Source organism: Monodon monoceros, unplaced genomic scaffold (assembly GCF_005190385.1).
Source record: "Monodon monoceros isolate NGI ecotype Baffin Bay Population unplaced genomic scaffold, NGI_Narwhal_1 Super_Scaffold_12, whole genome shotgun sequence".
Taxonomy (NCBI): Eukaryota; Metazoa; Chordata; class Mammalia; order Artiodactyla; family Monodontidae; genus Monodon; species Monodon monoceros.
In genome coordinates, this window is record NW_021703768.1 from 159,369,430 (window position 1) to 159,395,495 (window position 26,066).

Below are 26,066 nucleotides of genomic sequence, written 5' to 3' on the forward strand. Positions count from 1 at the left end.
TGTCCCGTTCACGCCCTTGGGAGCAAAGCAAAGAAGGGGCCGAGAAGGTCACACAGAGACTCCAGAGTTGTTTAGCTGCTGAAAAATAAACACACACACACACACACACACACACACACACACACACAACCTGGACTTAGCTGCAGGTAAAATTTATTAAGGCAACACTGAAGCCCCACCAGGCAGGCCTCACCCCCTTCAGCTCTAGAATGAGTATCAGCTGCTCTGCCCCTACCCCATCCCCAGGAGGCCCACTTCACAGAAGTCCAAGTCCCTCAGCTCAAGGCTGATATCCAGGAGCCTTGATGCAGAAAAAGGAGTGGATGTAAGAACTATATTCCTGGTTTTGGAGGAAGAAAAAGAAAAGTTTTGGAACCTTCTAGAAAAAACAATTTTTTTTTTCTGGAAATCTCGTCCTGATGATCGCTGTGATGCTCAGGACATGCTTCCTCCAAGCTCAGACAGGGTGAGGGACTGGTTGGTTCTGAGGACCTCGGTTTCCCAAGGTGGCAGCTGAGGTGAGCTGGAAGGGTTAGCGACGTGTGTTCCCAGTGAGGGGTCCCGGGGCCCTAGGAGCCTCCCTCCTGCTTCTCCTATTTCTTCTCTTCTGGGGCCTTCTCAGTGATTCCGGGGGCGAAGGGTCCCACCAGCCACGTGATGGGCGTGTTTTGGGCCACATACTCCACCACGTGGTCGAGGGCCTCTCGGGCCCTGGCCACCTGCCCGCGGCTCTGTGTCAGGATGCTGCTGGACAGGTCCTTGAAGGAGTGGATGCCGGAGAAGGTGGCTTGGAGGTCCTCCACCTGGCGGCGAGCCTGCAGCGCCTGATCCTTGACGTGGGCTGGCAGCCCCTGGAGGCTGGAGCCCAGCGAGGCACAGGTGGTCTGCAGCTGCTGGGCGACATCACGGAACATGGTGAGCGTCTGGGACTCAACCTGCTGAGAAGGGGTGGAGGGTGATCATCAGGGCCCTCTGAGTTGGGGGGTAACTGGACCCAAAGCCCGGAAAAGAGAAAATGGGGGTTCTACCGCCCACCTTGGGGAAAACCTTTCCCCAGGAGAGGATGTCGAGCACAGGTGGTTCAGAATATGGGCTCTTTGGGGCTTCCCTGGTGGCGCAGTGGTTGAGAGTCCGCCTGCCGATGCAGGGGACACGGGTTCGTGCCCCGGTCCGGGAAGATCCCACATGCCGCGGAGCGGCTGGGCCCGTGAGCCATGGCCGCTGGGCCTGCGCATCTGGAGCCTGTGCTCCGCAACGGGAGAAGCCACAACAGTGAGAGGCCCGTGTACCGAAAAAAAAAAAAAAAAAAAAAAGAATACGGGCTCTTTGAGTTTCGAACTGTGTGAGATAATCACTGATCAAATTGAAAAACAGGTAAAGAAAAAAAAAAACAGGTATAGACATTTTTCCAAAGAAATACGCAGATGGCCAAGAAGCATGTGAAAAGATGTTCAACGTCGTTAATCATCAGGGAAGTGCAACTCAAACCCACAGGCAGATACCCCCTCACCCCCATGCTGGGGAGAAACTGGAACCCTCGTATCTTGTGATGCAGTCACTTTGGCAGATGGTCTAGCAGTTCCTCAAAATGGTAAACTGTAGAGTTACCATATGACCCAGCAACTCCATTAGGCATCCACCCAAGAGAAACGAAAATACACGTCCATGCAAAGACTTGTACACAAAGGCTCAAAGGGGTGTCATTCACAGTAGCGGAAAGTGGAGACAACCCAAATGCCCATCAACTGGCAAATGGAGACACAAAAGGTGGTCCATCCACACACGGGCACATCTCTCAGCCATAAAAAGGGGTGAAGCACCGACACTCACTACAACGTGGATGGACCCTGACAACACGATGCTCAGTGAGAGAAGCCAGACACAGGACACACGGTGTGATTCTGTTTACATGAAATGTCCACAGAGACAAAGTACATTTGTGGTTGCCAGGAATGGAGGAGGGTGTGGAAACAGGGCCTGACTGCTATTGGGGAGAAGATCTCCTTTGGGGGTGATAGGGATGCTCTGAATTACAGTGATAGTCACACAACCCATGAATTGTGTAATTTACATGGGTCAATTGTACAGTATGTGAATTACACCTCAAAACTTTTTTAAAGTACAAGATTCTGACTTTTATATCTCCATAAAATTGTTTTTGTTGTTTTTTTTTTGCGGTACGCGGGCCTCTCACCGTCGCGGAGCACAGGCTCCAGACGCGCAGGCTCAGCAGCCATGGCTCACGGGCCCAGCCGCTCCGTGGCATGTGGGATCTTCCCGAACCGGGGCACGAACCCGTGTCCCCTGCATCGGCAGGCGGACTCTCAACCACTGCGCCACCAGGGAAGCCCAAATTGTTTTTTTTTTTAAGTTTAAAAAAATGAGAAGGTGTGGAAGAACTTTCTAGGCAGAAGTTGTAAGCAGTGGGGGAGACTGCAGTTGAGGTCGGGTCCTTGAAAATTCCCCGGGGCCTGGGAGGAGATCAAAGCAGGCTGGGAGGCAAGACTTTGCCCTGAGCCTGCTCACCTGAGGACTCTGGCTTTGGACCTGGCAGGGAGGTGCCGACAGAATCAATATCTATTTTCTGGCTGCTGCGTTCAGCAGTTGAGGGGGGAAGGGAGACGGTTTTCCGCGGTTGGGGTCTGAATGCTGAACAGTTTTGCATTTATAGAGACATTCACCATACCTTATAAATATTATTTTTTAGCACTTACTATGTGCCTTACATGTCAATGTGTGTGTGTGTATAAAATAACTCATATACCAGAAAATTCACCCTTTTAAGTGTACATGTTTTTAGTACGTTGACCAGGTTCTGCAACCAGCACCTCTAATCCTAGAACATTCCATCACCCCAAAAGAAACTCCCTCTCCATTCCCCCTCTCCCAGCTCCCAACAACCACTAACCCACTTTTTCTGTGTCTATGTATTTGCCTGTCCTGGACGTTTCCCATCAATGGAATCACACACTGTGTGTCCTTCTGTGTCTGGCTTCTCTCACTGAGCATCGTGTTCTCAGGCTGCAACCACGTTGTAGTGAGTGTCAGGGTTTCTCTCCTTTTCGTGGCTGAGTGATGTTCCCGTGTGTGGAGGGACACATTTGTTTGTCCATCATCTGTTGATGGACATTTGGGCCGTTTCCACTTTTTTGGCTGACGTGACTCATGCTGCTGTGAACATGCGTGTTCATTTCACCTTAACAACCTGGCAGACGGTCCTATATCCCATTCACGGATGGGGAAATCGAGGCCCAGAGAGGTAAAGCTGAGAAGCTATTGTGCTAGGATATTATGAGTCCCTAAGAGAGAGGGACTATGGTTCAGAATGAGGCATGAGAATCGTCTAAGGCACTGATTCAGTGAAAGCTTAAATGAGTGACAGCACAGGTGGCAAAAGTCAGGGCTCGTTCAAGAGGCCAATGCCTGGGATAGATTGGAGGGGCCAGAGCACGTTAGTGAGAAGCTGACACTCAGAACCGGGCAGGTGAATTTGAAGGATGTGACGGGACACTGGCATGGGGCAGGGAAGGAGTCGGGACTCAAGTAAATGGGACATGGCTTAGAATTCAGCAGGTTGAGACCCATCACTATCAGGCGTCCCATGGTTCAGAAGCAACGCCTATACCCAAGAGTGGAAATCCAGGCAGGCTTCCTGGAGGAGGTGTCATCAGGTCCCGAAGGCAGTTAATGGGAGGCGAGGCTGGGGAAAGCGTTCCGAGCAGGTAGGTTCATCAAGCAGAGGTGGGGAGGGGGAAGTCAGGGCCCCAGGTATCCCATGCTCCCCCACGGTGGGTACCTCTGGCTTGGCTGCATCCTCCTCTGGGCCCTGGAGCTGCTTCTGGTTCCAGCTGAGCCACATCTGGTGTAGTTTCTCCTGACCCTCCACTAGCTTCTGGTCGACACCCTGCTTGACGGTTTCCATCTGGAGCAGAGAGAGAGAGGGTGGCTGCCTTGGCCCTTGACCAAAACCAGCACAGCGCATGGGAATCCACAGGAATCCTAGATGTGGCATTCCAGAGGGAGCGGGGGTGGTCCTTTCATCTGAGATGGGGAGAGAAGGGGGAGGCATGCTGCTTTTCTCAGAGTGTTTCCACAGGCTGTGGGTTTCAGGGTCACCAACATGCTTGTGCCCCGTGTGGTACTTGCAAAGAAAGTGGCCACAGATTCTCTGCAGCTCCTCCCATCTTGCCTGTTTCTCCCCCCCCCCCACCACCCCGCCCTGCAAGTGGGCCTGGCCACGTGACGGGCTTTGACCAATGGGACACAAGCAGATGGAGCGCAAGCAGAGGCTTAAAAAGCACTTGCAATGGAATATTTTACTCAGTCTTAAAAAGGAACGAGATTCTGACACTCACTACAACATGGATGGACCTGAGGACATGATGCTCAGTGAGAGAAGCCAGACACAGAAGGACAAATACTGTCTGATTCCACTCACAGGAGGTCCCTAGAGGAGTCACATCCATTGAGAAAGGAAGTAGATGGTGGGGGCCACGGGCTGGGGGAGGGGCTGAGGAGTGAGTGTTTCATGGGGACAGAGTTTCAGTTTGGGAGGATAAGAAAGGTCTGGGGATGGACAGTGGGGATGGTTGTACGACAATGTGAAGGTACTGAATGCCACTGAACTATACACTTAAAATCGGTTAAAAATTGGTTAAAATGTGTGTTTTACCACAATTAAAATTTTTTTAAAAAGAGAGAGGAGATAATACTTAGTAGAAGCTAAGCAAACAGGGAAAGAAATTAGAAATTTCCCTCTTTAGAGAACAGAAAAATTAAAAACTTCAGGGGGCAGGATTTGACTGCAAAGAAGCAGGAGGGAACTTTTTGGGGTGATGAACATGTTCCACATCTTGATTACAGTGGTGGTTACATGTCTGTTTATATTTGTAAAATTCCTCAAACTGTATACTTTAAAAGGGGTGATGTTCATTGTATGTAAAATGTAAGTTATACCTCAAATAAGACTGACTTTAAACAAACAAAAAAAGTGCTCATCCCGAGTGCCACAACTAGAGAGAAGCCCGCGCACCGCAACGAAAGATCCCGCGTGCCGCAAAGACCCAACACAGCCAAAAATAAATTAAAAAAAAAAAGTGCTCACGTGTTCCCGCTGTACCTGGATCCCTAAGGCCACAGCCAGGGGAGAGCCTGAGGTACCCTAATGGAGGAGGAGACCACACCGAGAGACCCAGCCTCCAGCCAACCTGTCATGGGCTGAACTGTGTCCCCTCCAAATTCACAGGTTGGAGCCCTGACCCCCAGGACCTCAGGATGTGACTGTATTTGGATATGGGTCTTTAAAGAGGTAATTAAGTTAAAATGAGGTCCTTAGGGTGGGCCCTAATCCTATATGACTGGTGTCCTTATAAAAAGGGGATATTAGGACACAGACATGCATGGAGGGATGACCAGGTGAGAACACAGAGAGAAGACAGTCGTCTACACACCAAGGAGAGAGGCCTCAAAAGGAACCACCGTGCCAACACCTTGATCTTGGACTCCCAGCCTCTAGAACTGTGAGGCAATAAACGTCTGTGTTTAAGCTGCCCAGTGTGTGGGACTTTGTTACAGCAGCCCCAGCAAACTCATCCAGGGCCATGGCCCCGTGAGCGAGCCCAGGCGGATGTGTGGGGAGGAATAAGCCACTAGGCTGCGGAGGGGTTTGTTGGCACACACACTGCTGGCCAGTGCCCCCGTCACCACGGGCCTCACCAGGCTGAGCGTCTGTGAGAGCTGTAGCAGGGCCTCCTGGGCCCTCTGCCTGGTGTTCTGCAGTTTTCCCAGAGAGTGTTCGTAGGCACGCTGGCGCAGCCTCTCTGACAGGGAGCCCAGACGCACAAAGTAGCTCTGTTCCTGCCGCTGCTGGGCCACTGAGGCGATGTCGAAGCCCTCCAGGGATGTGGCGAGGCGGGCTGCGGGGGGAAGGCAGGAGAAGCACTGTGAAGGCCGAGTTTGTGCCCCGGGTCTGCAAGTGTGAAAGGATTTCCCTGCCTTGGTTTTCCCCATCTGCGAAATGGGTATGATAGGGACTGAATATCCCAGGATTAAGAGGCCTTATACTACGGACTTCCCTGGCAGTCCAGTGGTTAAGACTCCACACTTCCAACGCAAGGGGCACGGGTTCGATCCCTGATCAGGGAACTAAGATTCCACATGCTGTGAGGCATGGCAAAAAAAAAAAAAAAAAAAAGGCCTGAGACTGGCGTGAGAGTCTGAAAACTACGGCCCTCGGGACAACCCGACCCATGAATACAACCATCTATGTTTATTATATGTTGTCTATGGCTGCTCTCAAACAACAGAGGTGGCCTCTGGAATATGTGGCTTCTTAGCCTGCAGAGATTAAAATATTCATTATCTGGTCCTTTACAGAAAAAAGTTTGCCAATCCTGCCTGTATTAGCGCCTAACATATATTAATAGTGGCCAATCTTTCACAATGTTCTAGGTGCTTTGCAGGCATTCTTGTTAACTCATAACAGTTCTAAGAGGGAGACACCGTTATCCCATTTTTACAGATGGGGAAACGGGGACTCAGAGAGGTTAAGCAATTTGCCGAAGGTCACACAGCTGGGACGTCACAAATCAGGATTTGAAGCCAGGCCCCACGTTCTTAACCACGATACTTGACGGGAGGAGAAGTCTGAGCCATAGGAGAACCATCTTCACAGCCGTTAAGGGAAAGTCCGGACTATCTAGTCCAGAAAATACTCATAAAGTTACAAGGCAACAGGATGGAAATCCACCTGTCCTGATAATTTGATCCTATCTTATCCTGCTCCCTTTAGACTTTACTATAGTAGTGATAAAAGTTTGAGCTTTGTAAGTAACCCGATCTGAGTTTAAATCCGGTCCTAATAAATCACTGGCTTTGTAAGGCCCTATGGCAGGGTCTGCAAACTATAGACCCTGGGCTGAATGCCACCTGCCTTTATCAATAAAGTTTTATTGACACAAAATCACAACCATTCATTTACCTACTGTCTATGCTTTTGTGCCACAATGGCAGAATTGCATAGTTGCGACAGAGACTGTATGGCCCAAAAAAGCCAAAATTATTTATTACCTGGCCTGTCAAGAAAATGCTTGTGGCCCCCTGGATGCAGAAGTGATTTGGCCAATAAGCCTCAGTTTCCTGAAATCTGGGGAATTCCCTGGCAGTCCAGGGGTTAGGACTCCGAGATTTCACTGCCTTCAGAAAGGCATGCAAATGAACGAGTGTTTAGCTATTCTTATTACCTATTTGTAGTTTACCTGTTTATAGTAAGTGATAAAGTTCCCTTTCTAAAAGAATCTGGCAAAGTTGACTGAAAGAATAGCAAATAAACAGAACAGGGAGTACACATGACCAAGATAACGCAAGAAATGTGCTCTGGTCAGGCAGGAACAGTGGGGCTGGTCTGATGAGTGAGATCTCCACTTTAGCCACCTAAATATGCCTCTCCTTTGGATTGGGCACTGTTCCAGAAATGAAAGAAAGAGGAAAATCACGCAACAAAATCCCACATGGTACCATCGACCCCTTGCTCGATCAAGGTAAGACTTCAGTCAGGGGAATTCGGTTGTTTCTATTGATAAAAAGAAATTTTCACATTAAGATATAGATAGGGAAGTCATTCTGGCTTATACCTGAGTTAACTTGAATTTGATGCTACCTAAAATAGCCTTTTTGTGGCCTATCAAACCTACATTGTGCATCTGCTTCAATTATTAAAGAAAAGGGCACATTGGCCAGAAGTAAAGAATGTCCATGTTCAAAATCAAGATTAAATGCCTCCCTTCCTGGGACACCAAAATGCTGGTCCTCCTTTGATGATAAGATTCCTTCCTAGGTGCCAAGGCCATACTGACTCGTGTACATGCTGGTCTGTTCCTGTTTTTCTTTCTTTTTTTGAAACCTTGAAGAAATGTAACCCTGACTTGTTTAATGTTTTTTGTTCTGACAAGATAAAAAACTGCTGAAAAGTCTGCTTCTCAGGAGCAGTTTCTCAGTTATCTGGGAAGCAGGCTTCCGGGGTATAGTCCTCCGTTTGGCTCAAATTAAACTCTTTTCTCTTATTATTGGCTGTTTATTGATTTTCGTTGACACTATAAACATTAAAAATTTTGGAAGAACATACTCTTATCCAGGGATTAATAAACTTTTCTGTAAGAGGCCAGTTCAGTCAATATTTTCAGCTTTGCAGGCTCTACTGTGCAATTAATCAACTCTGCCATTGGTATTCAAAAGCAGCCATAGAGTAAATGTAAATGAATGGGCGTGGCTGTGTGCCAATAAAAGTTTATTTACAAAAGCAGGCGGTGGGCCGGAGATGGCCTGGAGGTAGTCTAACATAATCGGCTGGGGGACAAGGATGTCACAGAAGGGTCATTTCATGATGACATTTTAAAAACTGAACAAAATAGATAACCAACAAGGACCTACGGTATAGCACAGGGAACTATATTCAATATCTTGTAGCAACCTATAATGGAAAAGAATCTAAAAAAAAATAGATATAACTGAATCACTTTGCTGTACACCTGAAACTAACACAACATTGTAAATCAACTAAATTTCAATTTAAAAAAATATTTTAATTAAAAAAATGGATTATAAAAAGATTAAAAAAATTAAAAACTGAACAAAACCCCCAAACACCTGGGACATTTAGAGGCAGCGAAAATAAAAGCTGGCATCTTGGGAAAAACAGACTCTGCCCCATTCTCCCACCAAAGGCAGGTTTGCAAAGACTAAACCCAAACCAGCAACATTTTGAACCCATCCTAATGGCCAGAACTTCTCCACGGCCCTCTGGGAACCCGGGAGCTCTGCCCTTGGAAGTGAAAGCAGCTTTGTTATTTAGGCCAAGGATGTCTGACAGAGCCTAGGCATGTCAGAGCAAGCCGGCAGGGCCCCTGGAGGGGGCGGTGCCCTTGGCAAAGGGGAGAACTGGGAGAGAGAGGGAGCAGGGCTGTGCTCCCGCCCCGAGCCCACGAGTAATATCCTAGCTCTAACATGGCACCTTTACTCACAGACCTCCCCAGTACCTCAAGCACCACTGTGCACAGTGATTTCACCCTTAGTGGATGGACACAAAGGAAAGCGGAAAGTCAAAGCTGCTCAGACAGATCTGTTCTCTGAAGTGGCTCCCAGGCTTGCTTCACAACCTGCCTCCCAGCAAACTCTGCTTCTCCCCCTACTTTTGGGGGCCAAGACCCATAGCCAAGTGTGACTTGGTCTGAGCACTACAAGAGGCCAGCAGGCACTGAACTTGGGATACAGGACGAAAGACATCAGCCAGGTCCCTTCCTTCAAGAGGTTTGGAGTCAGGTTTTGAAAACACAAAGCACAAGCAACACCTATGCTCAAGCCACAAGCTGCAGGGCTTAAGATCCTTTGCCTGGAACGTCGCCCCACTGGGAACACTGTCCCATCCTGCCCCACCAGGAACATCACCCCACCTAGAACATCGAGTTTCTCCAGAAGGCAAGGGACCATGACTTTCTGCCGAGGATTCCCAGGGAGAATCATGGGGTCTCAGAGTCAGCTCAAGGAGGGCTCCAAGCAATCGAAAATAATAGGACAAGTGAAGCGTCAATAAAATAAATACCTCGGATCGCAATACGTCGTGTTAATCTTCGTGTTCAAACCTATAATGTAAAGACTCCCTAGGCACTCTTGGAGGGTGCTGGTGAACCAGCCTGTGATGCCACAATAAATAAAAACGGGGAACGTTAACTACTTGCCCTGCTTTTCCTCTACAAACCGTACCTTGGGGTAATCAAGATTGCAACAGAGAACTTTGTCCATGGAAGTTTTCCAGCTAACAGCTAGAACAGTGACACGCTGCAATCCCAATGGGAAAAGAGATTAGAGATAATGATTAGGAGCTGTCTACCCATGAGGGAATCACGATTCCTTTTTTTTTTTTGGCTGCATCACATGGCTTGTAGCATTCCCCAACCAGGGATCGCACCTGCGCCCTCGGCAGTGAAAGCGTGGAGTCCTAACCACTGGACCGCCAGGGAATTCCCATGATTCCCTTTATATGAAGTTCTAGAACAGGCAAAGCACTGGTTCTCACCTGGGGGTGATCCTGCCCCCAGGGTATACTGGGTGATGTCTGGGGACATCTGTGGTTGTCACAATTGGGGGTGCTCCTGGCATCGAGTGGGTGGGGTCAGGGAGGCCGCTCCACACCCCACAGTGCCCAGGACAGCCCCCCACAGAGGATGACCTGGCTCCAGTGACAGTTGGGAAACCCTGATCTAGTCTGTCGTCAATTCTTTCCAGTCATCCCAAACATTTGGCATCTCATTCAAACAAACCAGCTCTAGCTAAAGTTGGCCGGAGCCGAGAGGCTGCTCCCTTTGGACGGAGCATGGTGTCTGGTTACACGTGGCCCTCGTGGGCCTTTGCTGCTGTGGGCACTGGAGTCTGAAGCTGCTGGCCCGGCTGGAAGTTCCCAGGACGTGTGCAAAGGAAGGCTGTCTCTAGAAGGCGGGGTCAAGGCCAACCCCAAGAGCCATGGGTATGAGACCATGAGTAAGACTGGATGCTTTGTCTCAACACTTTTATCCCCAGTTTGTCTATTTCTCTTTATTCCTACCACCACCTGGTCCAGTCCCATCACAGCTCACCTGAACCCGGATTTCCCTGGCTCCCACCCTCTCCTCACCCGGAGTCTATCCTCCCAAAAGCAGCCACCAGAGGGCGTGAGTGAGTACCGAGTCAGGCCCCCGCCGCCCCCGCCCCCTGCCCACAGCCCTCCAGGGTCCCACCTCCCTAGGGTAATAGCCCAAGTCCTCCCCGTGGTCCACAAGGCCCTGCACGACCTGCCCGGTCCCCTCCCTGCCCTCCCCTCCTCCCTCTCTCCCCCTCGCTCACTGCTCCAGACACACAGGCCTCCTTGCTGTCCCTCCAACACACCAGGTACGCCCCTGCGCCCAGGTCTGTGTTCCCTATGTCTCTGCCCTGACATCTGCACAGCTCATTCCCTCCCTCCATGCACGACAGGGCAAAGTCACCTCCTCAGAAACATCTCCTTAAATCTGATTTCTGTACATGTTAGACTTTAGGGTCTATGAAGGGAGAACTTTGTTCACTGACGTATCCCTAGGACCTAGAGAGGGCTTGGCATACAGCCAGTGCTCAAGGAACATTTGAACAAACAAATATATACCTAGGGTGGGGGGGGGGAACGACAGAGAAGAGTTTGAGTGATTTTATTTGGGGATTTCGGCACCTGCTAAGTGCCAGGCCCCGTTCTAGACTCAGAAAGGACACAGCTTCTGCTTTGAGGAACTGACGACCAGTGCTGAAGAGGAAAATCAGAGCCGGGCCTGGGGGGAGGTTTCAGGACACAACATGCATGAGGGACGGTGCAATTTTAGAGGCCTTATTGGGAGGTGGCATTTGAGCACAGAGCTGGAGGTAGAAAGAACGAGACATCTGGATGTCAGGGCAGAGTTCCTGGTAGAAGAAACAGCCAGTGCAAAGGCCCTGGGGTGGGAACACGGTCCAGGATGGGCAAGAAGGCTAGTGTGCCTGGAGTAGAATGAATGAGGGCAAGCAGGTAAGTACAAGGGAGCTTCCAGGAGGATTTGGGCTTTTACCCACGGGAGGTGGGAGGCTTGGAGGGGCCTGACTTGAGTGCTCACAGGCGCCCTCTGGAGGCTGCTTCAGGAAGGACAGGCACCACAGACCAGGGCAGAGGGAACCGAGCTGTTCCAGGTGGGCTAAGATAGACGGGAAGAGGGGGCAGGGATGAGATGACAGCATGTGAGGGACTGACTCCTGGTGGCTGAGAGGGACCACACGTCGGGTGGCCTGGGGAAGGGTCCCAGCCCTGTGGGCTGCACTCACCAAGCTCAGCGTCCGTCATGGGCAGGTGGTTGTCTACCCACTCCTCCGATTTGCCCAGCACCGTGTCCATCCCGCTCAGCACCATCTGGCCCACGCGGGAGCCCATGACCGAGTGGACGCCACTGGTCAACATGGACTTGGTCATGTCCACGCCACTCTGCACAGCACCCCGGGTCACCTCCACCGCCTCGGTCACCCGGGAGGCCATGGTGTCCCTGGCGCTGGACACGGTGTTGGACACAGCTTCTCGGGCTCCCGACACTTTGGATGACACGAGCTCCTTGGTGTCTGCCAGGACCTATGAGAAAGGACAGCATCAGTATCTCCGTCCTCCCTTTGTACCTGGGTACCCCCACCCTGCACCCTGGGCCTAAGGGAGGAGTTCCAGCTCCAGGATGACCCTGAAGGGTGAAAGCAGTTAAGATCATGTGCTCTGGAGCCGGACAGCCTGGTTAGAGTCCTTGGCTTGATATATCCTAGCTGTGTGGCCTCAAGCAAGTCACTCGACCTCTCTGGGCCTCCACCTCTTCTCCCCATGGTGTTATGGGCTGAACAGTGTTGAAGCGCTAACCCCCAGAACCTCGGAATGTGACTGTATTTGGAGATGAGACCTTTAAAGCAGTAATTAAGGTAAAATGAGGCCATTAGAGTGGATCCTAATCCAGTCTGACTGGTGTCCTTATACAAAGAGATTAGGACACAGACACGCACAGAGGGATGACCACGTGAGGACACAGGGAAAAGATGGCCATCTACAAGCCAAGGAGAGGAGCCCCGGAGAAACCAGCCCTGCCGACACCTTGTCTCGGAATTCCACCCTCCAGAATTGTGCAAGCATGAATGTCTGTTGTTAGGGGTAATTGTTACAGCAGCCCTAATCGGCTAAATCACAGGGTTAGAACAGTGCTTGGCTCAAGCACTGAACCTGTGTGACACCGGAAACTAGCGACATCCCTAGAAGGGACCACTCCAATCCTGTACTAAGAACTGCAATCCTGTTTGAACAGGTAATCAGTATGTTAAGTCCCTCAGGACAGCACTACTCATCCAGGGTGTTTCTGCCCCCAGGGAACATTGGGCGTTGTCTGGGGACATCTGTGGTCATCACAACTTGCGGGGGGAGGGGCTCCTGGCATTGAGCGGGTGGGGGCCAGGGATGCTGCTCAACACCCTACAGCTCCTGGGATGGCCCCCCACAGAGAATGACTGGCCCCAGTGTCAGTGGTGCTGAGGGAGAGGGACCCCGCTTTAGAGTGAGACGCTCAGAGCTACACTAAAGCAACAGGAGGGGAATTCCCTGGTGGTCCAGTGGTTAGGACTCCGTGTTTCACTACCGAGGGGGCAGGTTCAATCCCTGGCTGGGGAACTAAGATCCCACAAGCCACATGGTGCGGTCAAAAAAACCCCAAAAGCAGGGCTTCCCTGGTGGCACAGTGGTTAAGAATCTGCCTGCCAATGCAGGGGACACGGGTTCGAGCCCTGGTCTGGGAGGATCCCATATGCTGCGGAGCAACTAGGCCCGTGTGCACCACAACTGCTGGGCCTGCTCTCTAGAGCCCACGAGCCACAACTACTGAAGCCCGCACGCCTAGAGCCCATGCTCCACAACAAGAGAAGCCACCGCAATAAGAAGCCTGCACACCACAACGAACAGTGGCCCCCGCTCACCACAACTAGACAGAGCCCGCGTGCAGCAATGAAGACCCAATGCAACCAAAAAAAAAAAAAAACCCAGGGGCTTCCCTGGTGGCGCAGTGGTTGAGAGTCCACCTGCCGATGCAGGGGACATGGGTTCGTGCCCCGGTCCGGGAAGATCCCACATGCCGTGGAGTGGCTGGGCCCGTGAGCCATGGCCGCTGAGCCTGCGCGTCTGGAGCCTGTGCTCCGCAACGGGAGAGGGCACAACAGTGAGAGGCCCGTGTACCGCAAAAAAAAACAAAAACAAAAACAAAAACAACAAAACCCCAAAAAACCCAAAAGCAAACAAACAAACAAAAATAAAGCAACAGGAGGGATTTTATGCACATGCCCAAATAACCAAACATTTTGTCTCCATTAACTGCCAATTTAACACGTTGACTACCTTAAACTCCCCATAGTGAACTGTTGACGTTCCCAAAACATCAGAGCATTTTGTGGACCCTGAAGCTCGTATCAAGACGTTAAGAACCAACACTCAGTGGCGGGCGATAAATTGGGTGATTGGGATTGACGTATACACATTACCGTATATAAAACAGATAACTAATAAGGACCTACTGTATAGCACAGGGAACTCTACTCAATACTCTGTAATGGCCTATATGGGAAAAGAACCTAAAAAAGAGTGGATAAATGTATATATATAACTGATTCACTTTGCTGTACCCCTGAAACTAACACAACATTGTAAATCAACTATACTCCAATGAAAATTAATTAAAAAAAAAAAACAAACCAACACTTAGTATGTTCTCGGCCTTCAGGTGATGAACCCACTTCAGCAAATCTCCAAGACACAAGAGTGTACACATTCCCCAGAAGAGAAAGCAAGGCCAAGAGAGGCTGAACAGCTTGTGTTGAGGGCTGTCCAGCTGCTAAGGAGCAGAGCCTGAATTTTAACCTGGTATTTTGATTCTCCTGCCTGTAACCTTGACTGGTTAAAAGGGGTCAGCAACTTTCTCCAGGAAAGGCCAGATGGTAAATATTTTCAGCTTTGCAGGCCAGAGGGTCTCTGTCCCAACGACTCAAACCTGCCGGTGTTCAGGCAAAAGCAGCCATAGACGATGTGTAAGCCACTGTTTGCGGCTGTGTGCCAATAAAACATTATTTACAAAAACAGGCAGAAGGCCAGATTTGCCCTCCTCTGGACTAGCTTTGCATTGCATCCTCCGAGAAGCTGCTTCAGCACAGTGGGTACTGGTTGATCCATGCCTGGTATTCTTGAATCTAAGTCTTTAAATAGACCTCTACCCACAGAGCACTCTGGAAAGTTAAAAACCATGCCCCCTCCCATCCTACCCTTCTAAGCTGGTGCCCCTCTTAACACCTAAACCCTCCTATTCATGGGAATCAGTCACTCTTTGGGGGGAGAGGGCACGGTTGTCAAATTTGAACACCAGCCCTAAGCTCACTGAGCACACAGTGGGGCTGTCACGTAGCTCACACTGGCCCGGGTTCAAATCCCAGCTCTGACAACACTGTTGTCCCACAGGACCAGGGAGAGCTACCTCATTCTGAAGGGGAACCTCACAAGGCCCAGAATCAGGAGAGCCTCCCACGATGGGAATTCCCTGGCGGTCCAGTGGTTAGGACCTGGGGCATTCATTGCCAAGGGCCTGGGTTCAGTCCCTGGTTGGGGAACTTAGATCCTACAAAATGCAAGGCAGGGCCAAAAAAAAAAAAAAGAAGAAGAAGAGAGCCTCCCAGGAAGTCAGGAGCTCAGAGCAGCCGCTCTGTTGGACAACCTTGTTCAATGTCACCCTGAGCTCATCCCATCTATAAACAGAAGGAATGCTGGCCTGGTGACACCGGCAGGACAGGAGGAGAATGCAAGCACTCAGCCCTAAGGAGGTGGCCCCTGGGCGATGATTCTCCATCCTTCTTTGGATGTGGCCGTTTTCACCTTCCACATGCCCAACTTGTTAACACCCTTTGTGGTAAGACATGGGCTCAGGTTCTGTTCCAGTGCTCCCCAGCCCACTCCACTTCTGTGTAACGGGGCTGCCCTTGGGGGACATGACATATCGTGGTCCCTGGCCGACAGGAGGCGCTTGAGAGCTAGCGGGTGAATAAGCTGCCTGACAAAGTAGGTGGTCTCAGCGGAAAGCCTAAGGGAACCGGAGGAGTGGCTGGCGTGTCCCACTGCCCCCGACCAGGGAACACCTATTTCTGGTGGGAAGATTCTCAACGTGAACAGGTTTGCCTTAGTGCGGCACTTCCGTCCCACCAGGAAAAAGGGGCGATGAAGTACGTGAGTGTTTAATAAGCATCTCCTACATGCCAGGCTGTATGATGGGCACTTGGCACAGCAACAAAGCAGACAGTCTGTGCCCGCACCCCAGCTGGGGAGACAAATAAGCAGTTATGTAACACACTATCTGAAACGTTTTTTAAAAGTTAATGCATGGGGCTTCCCTGGTGGCGCAGTGGTTGAGAGTCTGCCTGCCAATGCAGGGGACACGAGTTCGTGCCCCGGTCCGGGAAGACCCCACATACCGCGGAGCGGCTGGGCCCGTGAGCCATGGCCGCTGAGCCTGCGCGTCCAGAGCCTGTGCTCCGCAATGGGAGAGGCCACAACAGTGAGAGGCACGCGGACCGCAAAAAAATAAATAAATAAAAATAAAAAAAGAGAATAATCCCAATGTTAAAAAAAATAATTAAAATAATTAAAATTAGTATTCGAGTTCCTCAGTCACACTCGCCACATTCTAAGGGCCCAGAAGCCACATATGGTTGTTGGTTTCCATATTGGATGGTACACAGAAAGAAGGTGTACAGAAAAAGTTCTACTGGGCAGAGCTGAACTGGAAGGACCTTCTTTAAGAGGGAAGGGAAGGCCTCTGAAGAGGTGAGATTAGAACAGAGTCCCAGAAGCCTGGTCCATGAAGAAGGAACAGCAGGTGCAAAGATCCTGGGGTAGCACTGAGATGGGTGTGTTCACTGTATTTGCTTTCCCTGCTTTCCTGGTATGAAAGTTCCATGAGGGCAAGGACTCTGTTTCCATCACCGTGTCTGGTACCTATGGGCGCTGATGTGACTGAACAGGAGGATGGAGGCTAGCGCAGATGGAATGGAGCAAGTGAGGTGGGCAGGGAGGGCAGAGAGGCAGCGGGGCCAGATCTGGCGGGGCCATGAGTAAGGCTTTGGCTTTTGCTCTGCACCAGGTGGGAGACACGAGGGGGTTTAGGGCCCATCTGGCTGGTGTTCAGAATGCTCCTGCAGCTGCCTGGTGGGGGTCTGGGGACAGACAGAGGAGGGGTCAGGGAGGAAGCTGTCCCACTCATCTGCTCTGGCTAAGGTGGGGCCACAGACTGGATACCTAGGCAGGCCCCCGTCTCAGCTGAGCATCCCACCCCCCCTCACCTCCCCCCACTGGCGGCGGTCAGTCACCTTCTCCGGTGGCTGCTGCAAGATGGGCAGATTCTCCTCCAGTTTGTCCAGCCCCCTGTGGGCGTATTCACTGGCCGATGTGACTGCGGAGCAGCGGGGGCGGGGAGACAGACAGCTGATGTTACCGCGCATGCGCATCCCTCCAGGGTGGGAAGGTCCTCAGACAGCCGCCCCGCCTCCCGCCCCGCCTCCCCCCACCGCTGGGGAAATAGCCAGGACGGGCGGGTCCAGGCTCTCCCAGGCTTCACTCACGCTGGGGCTCCAGTTTGGACAGGATGGGCTGCGCCCCGCTGACGGCGACAGCCGTGAGGGTCTTCACGCCCTTCTCGGCCGCGTCGCACACAGTCTTGACGTGGGGATGGCTCTCCTTGGTGGACATGTAGGTGGCGGACACCATGTGGCAGGTGGAGCTGATGAGCGGCATGCCGGCCACGCGGTCCACCACGCTGGGCTACGGACAGGGCAGCTCAGGCCAGGGAAACAGCTCGCCTCCCCTCCCTCTGCACCCACGCGGTTGCACAAGTCAGGAACTCTGGGGTTCCGCCGGGCACTTCCTGTATCTTGGTCCCCACAGCCCACTTGTTTGAACATGACCTTGCCACCCACCGTGCGCCAGGCAGTGACATGACACAAAAACCCCATTGTCCTGGAGCTCAGAGTCTACAACTGAAGCCAGGAAACTACGGACCCCTGGGGGCAAAGTCCCATCCACCGCCTGATTTTTTTCTTCTTGCCTGTTTTTTTTTTTCCTAGCAGCACTATTGAAATCTAGTTCACATGTCATTAAATTTCACCATTTTGAAATGCACAAGTCAGAAGTTTTTAGTGTATTCACAAGGTTGTGCAACATTCACTGTCTAATTCTAGAACTTTTTCATCACTCCAAAAAGAAACCCTGTCCCCACTGGCTGTCACGCCCCTGCCTCCCAGCCCCTGATAACCATGAATCCACTTTCTGCCTCTGGATTTGCCTGTTCTAGACATTTCACACCAATGGAATCATACACGTGGCCTTTTGTGTATGGCCTCTTTCACCGAGTAACATTTTCAAGGTTCACCCACGTAGTAGCGTGTCTCAGTGCTTCATTCCTTTTTTAGAAAAAAGTGTGACAGGGCTTCCCTGGTGGCGCAGTGGTTGAGAGTCCGCCTGCCGATGCAGGGGACATGGGTTCGTGCCCCGGTCCTGGAAGATCCCACATGCCGCGGAGCGGGTGTGCCAGTGAGCCATGGCCGCTGAGCCTGCGCGTCCGGAGCCTGTGCTCCGCAACAGGAGAGGCCACAACAGTGAGAGGCCCGCGTATCGCAAAAAAAAAAAAAAAAGTGTGGCAAAATACACATAACTTAAAATTTACCATTCAAATCATTTTTAAGCGCACATCTCAGTGGTATTAAGTACATTCACACTGTCGTGCAGCCATCCCCACCATCATCTCCAGAACTTTCTCATCTTCCCAAACTGAAACTCTGTCCCCATGAAACACTCACTCCCCAGCCCCTCCCCCAGCCCCTGGCCCCCAACCATTTACTTCCTGTCTCTGTGGATTTGAATCCTCTAGGGACCTCCTGTGAGTGGGATCACACAAGATTTGTCCATTTGTGTCTGGCTTCTCTCACTGACTTCAAGGTTTATCCACATTGCATTGTGTGTCAGTACTTCATTCTGTTACATGGCTGAAAAATATCCTACGCTACCTGGTTTTGTAAATAAAGTTTTATTGGCACATGGCCACACCCGTTCATTTACATATTGAATATGGCCACTCTTACCCTACAAGGACAGAACTGAGTACTCAGGACAGGCCTTCTGAGCCTCGGTTTCCAATCCATAAAATGGAAGTCATTTCTGTCCTGAAGGAGTTGCAAAGATGACCCGTGTGAAGACGCAGGCAGAAGGCTTAACTCTCACAGGGGCTATTTGTAGAATTTGTTTTAGCTCACTTAATCGCCAGTCCCAGGAGATTGGGAATATTATTCCAACATTATGGAAGGGTAAACTAAGGCATGGAGAGGCTAAGGAAGTCACCCCCCACCCAAGATCACAAAACAAGCCAGTGGCAAAGCTGGACCTTGGACTCAGGCAGTCCTCCTCCAGGGTTTGCCCAGGAGGTCTCTTCAGAAATTAATGACAAACTTACCACACAATCCAGCAATTCTGCTCCTAAGATTCTACCCTAGGGATAGGAAAACACACGTCCACATAAGACTTGTACACGAATGTTTGTAGCTGCCTTATTCACAATGGCCAAGAAGTGGAAACAACCCAAATGTCCATCAGTTGGTGAATGGATAAAGAAAATGTGGTCTAAAGCATGTTTTTAAAAATATATAGTCTCCAAATGGCTAACAGGTACAAGAAAAGATTCTCCACATCACAGATCATTAGGGAAATGCAAGTCAAAACTACAATGAGCTACAACCTCACACCCCGCACTCGCTGGGATGGCTACTATCAAATGAACAGAAATTAAAAAGTAACGGTGAAGATGTGGCGGAATTGGAACCTTTGTAGGATGCTGGTGGGAATGCAAAATGGTGCGGCCATTATGGACAACATTATGGTGATTCCTCAAGAAACTAAAAGTAGGGACTTCCCTGGTGGCACAGTGGTTAAGAATCTGCCTGCCAATGGAGGGGACACAGGTTTGAGTACTGGTCCGGGAAGATCCCACATTCTGCGGAGCAACTAAGCCCGTGTGCCACAACTACTGAGCCTGTGCTCTAGAGCCCGTGTGCCACAACTACTGAAGCCTGCGCGCCTAGAGCCTGTGCTCTGCAACAAGAGAAGCCACCGCAATGAGAAGCCCGCACACTGCAACGATGAGTAGCCCCTGTTTGCCGCAACTAGAAAAAGCCCGTGGGCAGCAATGAAGGCCCAACACAGCCAAAAATAAATACATTAACGAATTTATTTTAAAAAAGGCACTTCTGACAAGATCTACAGCATGGAAGAACCTTGAGGACATTATACTCAGTGAACTAAGTCAGACACAAAAGGACAACTACTGTATGATTCCACTTACGTGGTACCTAACACAGAAGGTTCTACTTTTATAAAATGATTCCACTTATTCTACTTATATGAGATGTCCAGAAAAGGTAAATCCATCAGCAGGAAGCAGATTAGTGGTCGCCAGGAGCTGGGGGAGAGGGGAATGGGCGTGACTATTAATGGATATGGGCTTTTGATTTGGGGTAATGAAAAAGTTCTGGAATTAGATAGTGATGATGGTTGTACACTGTGAATATACTTACTGCCACTGACCTACACACTTCAAAACAGTTAAAATAGTATATTTTTATGTTATGTGTATTTTACCACAAGTTTAAAAAAGGAACACGATAATTAAAGAACCTAATGTACAGCACAGGGAACTCTACTGAATATTCTGTAAAGACTTAAATGGGAATAGAATCTAAAAAAGAGGGGATATATGTATACGTATAACTGAATCACTCTGCTGTACACCTGAAACTAACATAACATTGTAAAAATAACTACACTCCAATAAAAATTAATTTTAAAATAAAAATAATTAAAAAAGGAACAAAGCACCACAGATATTACAATGCAGATGAACCTCAAAAAGATTACGCTCAGTGAGAGAAGCCAGATACAAAAGGGTCTCGTAGTGTATGTTTTCATTTCTATGAAATGTCCAAAATAGGCAAATCCATAGAGACAGAACCCAGGGGTTCCCAGGAGGAGAGAAAATGGGGAGCGACTGCTAATGGGTATGGGGTCTCTTTGGGGGGAGATGAAAAAGTTCCGGTGTGGTGGTGATGGCTGCATAACTGGGCAGTTTACTAAAAAATCACTGAGTAGTACTCTTCATAAGGGTGAATTTTATGGTATGTGAATGATACCTAACTTTTAAAAAGCTGTTTATTAAAAGGGGCTTTTATTTAAACTGGGGAAAGGAGGTGAAATAGAAACTGGCTTCCTAAAAGGAGGACCCTAAGAGAAGCTGCAGAGACAGGGAAGGTCTGCCTGGGGGGAGCCAGGCAGTTTCAAACAGAGCTGTACCCCTGCTCTCCCAAGAGCCCTTGGAATCCCCAGCTCTCCCACCTCCACCTATTAGAGGGGCACCTGTTAGGGGCTAGTATAATGGCTCTGCCCAACCCACTCAGAAGGGTGTCTCTTGACCCCCACCCCCCACCCCCGTGCTGGCATCAGCTCCCTGCCAAGGCACCACCAGGTGTGAAGCCTCATCCCACAGATCTCAGAAATTCCTCACCTGCTGTACCGGTTCTTCCGCTGACACCTGGGTGCCGGCAGTGGCTTCTGTCTCGTTGGTAGACATTTCTCAGAAGCAGGCACTGTGAACAGAAGGACCAGTCAGGGTACAGCCTGCTCCTCTCTTCCCTCCAGGGGGATGTCCGGGTTCACACCTGCCCTCTGACCACCCCCGCCCCCAATTTCCTAGAGCCCTGCCTCTCAACTGTTGACACATACCTGTGAGCCTGTTCAAAACAGGTGCTGATTCAGCAGAGCAAAAGTCTAACAAGCTCCCAGCTGCTGCTCATGCAGCTGATCCCGGGGGCCACACCTTAAAGGGCAAGGTCTGTGTGCGGCCCTCCAAGGGCTCACCTCTATCAATACTATGGTGCAAAACCCCTGCAGACGGCAATTTGTCGATTACTACTGGGTTTTAAGAGGCATCTTCCCTTTGACCCAGAAACCTCACTGCGGGGACAGTCCCACACTGGTACTGCCACGTGGACAGAGATGTGTGTACCTGTCTTGGCCACAGACACTGGAAACAATCTGGTGGCCCAACAGAAGGGGACTAAAGGAAATAACAGTGGTAGCCCAGGGCAGTGGCTTAAGTGTGGAAGCTTACATGTAATTGACTGGGACCAAGATATTGTTAAGAGACAAAAGGTGTGAGTGGGGCTAAAGTTTTTGCTTGTATGTGACAGAATCTTTAAAGAGACACAGGAAACTGTTACAGTGGCCACCTTTCAGGAAGGAAGATCGGGTAGCCGGGGCAGGCCTCTGACTTTTGAGCCAGGTAGATAACATTACCTGTTCAAAAAAAAGTTAAGTTTTTTTTTTTTAAGTTAAATAAAAAAAAAAAAGAGAGACTATTCCTGGCCCCTCTGCAGACAGTCAAGTCAGTCTCAGGGATGTGGGGAAGGCAAGGGAGGCTCCCTGGGTGAATCTAATGCACACATTTGCAGGCAAGATGGCAGCCACAGGTATGCTCCATTTTCCTGGCCAAATGAGATGAGACACCTAGAGCATTGTCAGATTAGATTTCAGGAGTCCCAGCTCCACCCATGCTGTGCTATGTTGGGCAAGGAGCTTCCTCGCCCCTAGCCTCAGTCTTCTTATCTGTAAAATGGGGCTAAACCTGCCTTAAGTCTGGTTCTCCAGGTCCTTTTTTTTTTTTTTTTTTTTGGCTGCACCACGCAGCATGTGGGATCTTAGCTGACCAGGAATCGAACTCATGCCTCCTGCAGTGGAAGCACAGAGTCTTAACCACTGGACTGCCATGGAAGCCAGCCCACCCCAGGTCATTCTGGGATAAGCCTGTGGTGAACCCCTGACCTTGAGTTTGAGCATTTCCTTCCAGACACCGTGTTTTGCTATCCCCCAAGTGGAACCCAGCAAACTGATGCTTTGAGAGCACCAGTTCTACAGTCCAAACTGGGTTCTAATCCCAGCTTTGCAACTCCCTAGCTGTGGGAGATTGGGAAGGCAGCACCCCCTCTCGCAGCCTCACTTGCCACGTCTATGAAATGGGGATAACCGTTCCTAGTACAGAGTCCCTGTAGACTGGAGGAGAGTCTGAAACGTAGCTTGGTGCCTGGCACACAGTAGGTGCTCAATAAACAGATCCATTTCACACCACTCTGCCTGCCACAAAGAAACGGGTGAAACTAGCCAGGATTGAGCTTCTGCTTGGTACAAAGGTCCCCCAACTGGGAAGTGGGGCAAGGAGGCACACCTACCCCTAGTGATCATCACCTGACCCCTGTTCTTCCCCTTACCTTCCCTGCAGCCTGAGCCCACCTGGGCAGCTCAGAGGTCCTCCCTCCCATCCCTTTTGTCCATCAACTCCTTTGGAAATGGTTTAACCAAGGACACCCATTGCAGATGTCAGCACCCCCATTAAAGTCCTTGGGGTCAGCAACCTGCCTGCAGCTGGCCCCAGCAGCGAGAGCAAGAACTGGCTGAAACTGGCTGGAGTCACGCAGTCGTCCAGCTGCAGCCAGGGAATGTGAAGATCCAACTTCCGAAGTTCCCAGGGACGGACCCCAGGCCTAGGCTCTGGTTTTACAAAGGTCCCAAGGACTCAGAAAAGGGGGTAGGCCTTCCCACCACCACTTTGTGCAATCCACTGGCCATACCCACCCAGGAAAAGGGGGCGGGATTTGCCCCAAGACCTCGCCAGGGTCAGCTGGGTGGGTCAGAAGATCAAGGGAGGGGCCGAGTCCCCAGGCGGCAAAACTATTTGGAAGGGAAAGGGCTTTGCTAGGCAGAGGGACTGCCCCCTGGTGCGGGGAGGGAGGGGGCCCGCTCTGAAGACCCAGAGAGGGCGGAATTCCTGTGCGGAATGGGCTGTGGCTTGCCTCCAAAGTGCGTTTGCAAAGCAAGAGGATGTGGTTGGGACTGGAGACTTAACCCTCCCCCACCGCTTGATACTGCCACTTCTAGGGGGCTCTTTCGCGCACCCCACCCCGAAAGTCCTAGATATTGAGAGAAAGTCTGAGCCTATTCCAGAAGTTGTATTTTTTTTGCGGGGGAAGGTGTGCTCAGCCCAGGCTGGAGACCCTTCCCCAGGCCGCGAAGACAAGCAGAGCCCCCAGGAAGACCCTTCCTGCCCTTCCTCCTCTGGGGCACCCCAGGACTCGGTGGCCCCCGCCCCCACTTAATCGGGGGCCCTCGCCTCTCACCGTGGTCAACGGGACGTCCAGGGTACGGCTACCACTACTTCAAGGCCAGCTCCAAAACCGTCCTGGGCCAGCCCAAGGCAGGCTTTTATGCTTGGGGGCGGGCACTCGGGACTGACGGGCTGAAGGACCAATCTGGTTGGGGGGGCCGCCCGCCGCCAGGCCACGCCCCTCGCCCGGCTCCGGACGTTGGAGCAACAAGTGAAGTCCGGGAAGGGCTGGAATTTCGCGGGCGCGCGCCCTGCCAACTGTGCACCCAGTGGGCGACCATTGTACGACGCTGGATCCAGCCAAGGGACGCCCCTCCCTGCCAGGGACCCTAGGAATTCGGCCCTGGGAGGTGAGTGCGATCCTGGGGTCCCCCGCCCTTCTTTCTCCAGTGGCCAGATCGAGGCAGTGGGAACTCAGAGAGCATTGCGTGATGCCTCCTGCGTGTCAGGGGCCAGCCCTCCCCCCCTCCTCCCCCTCCGCCCCTCCTTCCCCTCTCCCCACTCCGCGAGAGGGTGATGGAGCCAACCTGGACCCAGCATTATGAGCAATTTGCCCTGACCAGCGTCACGCCACTTTATCCTCCCAACACTGTGTATCCCTTTATCATCCCCATTTTACAGATGAGAAAACCGAGACCCAGAGACAGTCATCCAGGGACAGTGCAGGGGCCAACTCTTGGATCTCTGACTCCTGGATCAACCCCTTCCTGAAGGTGCTCACTTGGATTTTCACCACCGCCGACCAAAAAAAAAAAAATCCTTTATTCTCTTCGTCTATAAACCAAGGTCTCAAACTCAGATGGCCCCAGGGGCCAGGCAGGAGGTAAATGCCTCTGCTAAAAAAGTGACAGCATGTCCTGCCTAGAGGGAGCAGAGCTTTACCTTGGGGGAGACCCACCCACGTATTCACAGATCCATGGGGATTCCAGACTGTAGACAAAGTGTCCTGCCTCTTTAAAAAAAAAAAACTCTGGACCAAATAAAACCCAATGGAGCCATATCCAGTCCAGGGGCCACAAGTTTGCCACCTCTGCTAAATTATTTGTGTTGGGGTGGGAATTCTGGAACCTCCGGAAAGAACATGGAAAAAATTGGGTATCTGTGACTAGTGCATTTTTTTTTCTTTTTTTTGAGAGGGTCTATACTAGCATTGTGTGATAGAGCTTTCTGAGATCAGAGGAATGTTCTAGAACTCTGTACCACCCAGTATAGTGGCCCCTGGCACCATATGGCTGTTGCCCACTAAGAAACTGAATATACATATTTAAGTAACCACATGCAGCCTGTCCGATTCCTAAGTGACTCTGAAACCCCCAAATGATTAAAGCAATTATATAAAATTATAGCAGATAAAAATTTCACATTTGCGGCAGGGCTTTTTTCCCACTCACTCATTCATTCATTTTTCCTACTCATTCATTCAACAATTCTTACTGAGCTGCTGTGCTGGGGAGGGGAGCACAGAAGTGAGTAAAATAGATCCCAGCCTTGTGATGCTAACCACCCAGTGGGGAAATGGATGATAAACTAGATAAATGAGTGAAATGCATAACGGGTCTGGTGTTGGTAAATGCTACCAAGAAAAGCAAAGAACTGGGATTGAGAATGTGGGGGCTACACTTTTTAGTAGGGTGGTCAGGGGTGGCCTTTCAGAGTGCCATTTGAGCACAGAAATGAGGGAGGAGAGGAGGGAGACCCATAGAGATCCGGAGAAGAGTATTCCTCATGATAGCAACAGCACGTGCAAAGGCCCTGAGGCTGAACCACGCCTGGTGAATTGGAGATGCAGCCAAAACCCTATGTGGCTGAGGCAGAGTGGGGGGGGAGAGCACTGGAGGAGAACAGGTCTGCGATGTGTAGAGCTCAGAGAGGTAAAGTGACTTGTCCAAGGTCACACAGCTGGAAAGTCACCAGGAGATATGCCTGGTAGCCTTCAGCTTCCAAGTGGCCTTCAGTGCTGGGATGTGGTCAAAATATCCCTGGTCAAGGGGATGTAACTCAATTTTGATGTGGAATATAAAGTCCTGATGATTTTGCCCCACATCTTCTGAACAAAAGGAGAGCAGCCTCACTCACCTTCTTCCCTGGTGTGGAGATCAACCCCACCTCCAGTCCCTTGTGAACCCAGTCAAGGGTGCACGTGTAGGTGGGGGAGGGGAAGGAAAGGTGGCCACACCATCAGCTCTTAGCACCACTGCCCCTTCCTCCTGGAAGCCTTCCTGCCTGCCTCCCCAGGCT

General features: G+C 50.8%; 1 protein-coding gene across 5 annotated transcripts; it reads right to left on the reverse strand.

Moving 5' to 3' along the window:
- Window positions 1-136: 136 nt before the first annotated feature.
- On the reverse strand, window positions 137-23,900 carry PLIN3 (perilipin 3). Of its 5 annotated transcripts, none has more exons than XM_029217499.1 (8): window positions 23,842-23,900; window positions 21,177-21,258; window positions 17,194-17,392; window positions 16,942-17,024; window positions 11,851-12,148; window positions 5,716-5,915; window positions 3,797-3,922; window positions 137-890 (listed from the first exon to the last, which is right to left on the reverse strand). In XM_029217499.1, the coding sequence occupies exons 2-8, from the start codon at window positions 21,240-21,242 to the stop codon at window positions 594-596; spliced, it is 1,269 nt and encodes a 422-aa protein (XP_029073332.1). In that variant the 5' UTR covers window positions 21,243-21,258; window positions 23,842-23,900; the 3' UTR covers window positions 137-593. The 5 variants fall into 5 exon arrangements, with proteins under 5 accessions (XP_029073332.1, XP_029073331.1, XP_029073330.1 ...); XM_029217498.1 differs by having other exon boundaries at window positions 137-893; XM_029217497.1 differs by having other exon boundaries at window positions 137-935.
- Window positions 23,901-26,066: the final 2,166 nt, after the last annotated feature.

Excerpts from the sequence above, each read along its gene's own strand:
- PLIN3 (XM_029217496.1), bottom strand. The coding sequence starts at position 21,242 with ATGTCTACCAACGAGACAGAAGCCACTGCCGGCACCCAGGTGTCAGCG. Across the intron at positions 12,149-16,941 it reads TGCAGCAGCCACCGGAGAAG|GTCCTGGCAGACACCAAGGA; the intron begins GTGACTGACCGC and ends CCTTTCTCATAG. Across the intron at positions 3,923-5,715 it reads TCTCACAGACGCTCAGCCTG|ATGGAAACCGTCAAGCAGGG; the intron begins GTGAGGCCCGTG and ends TCTCTGCTCCAG.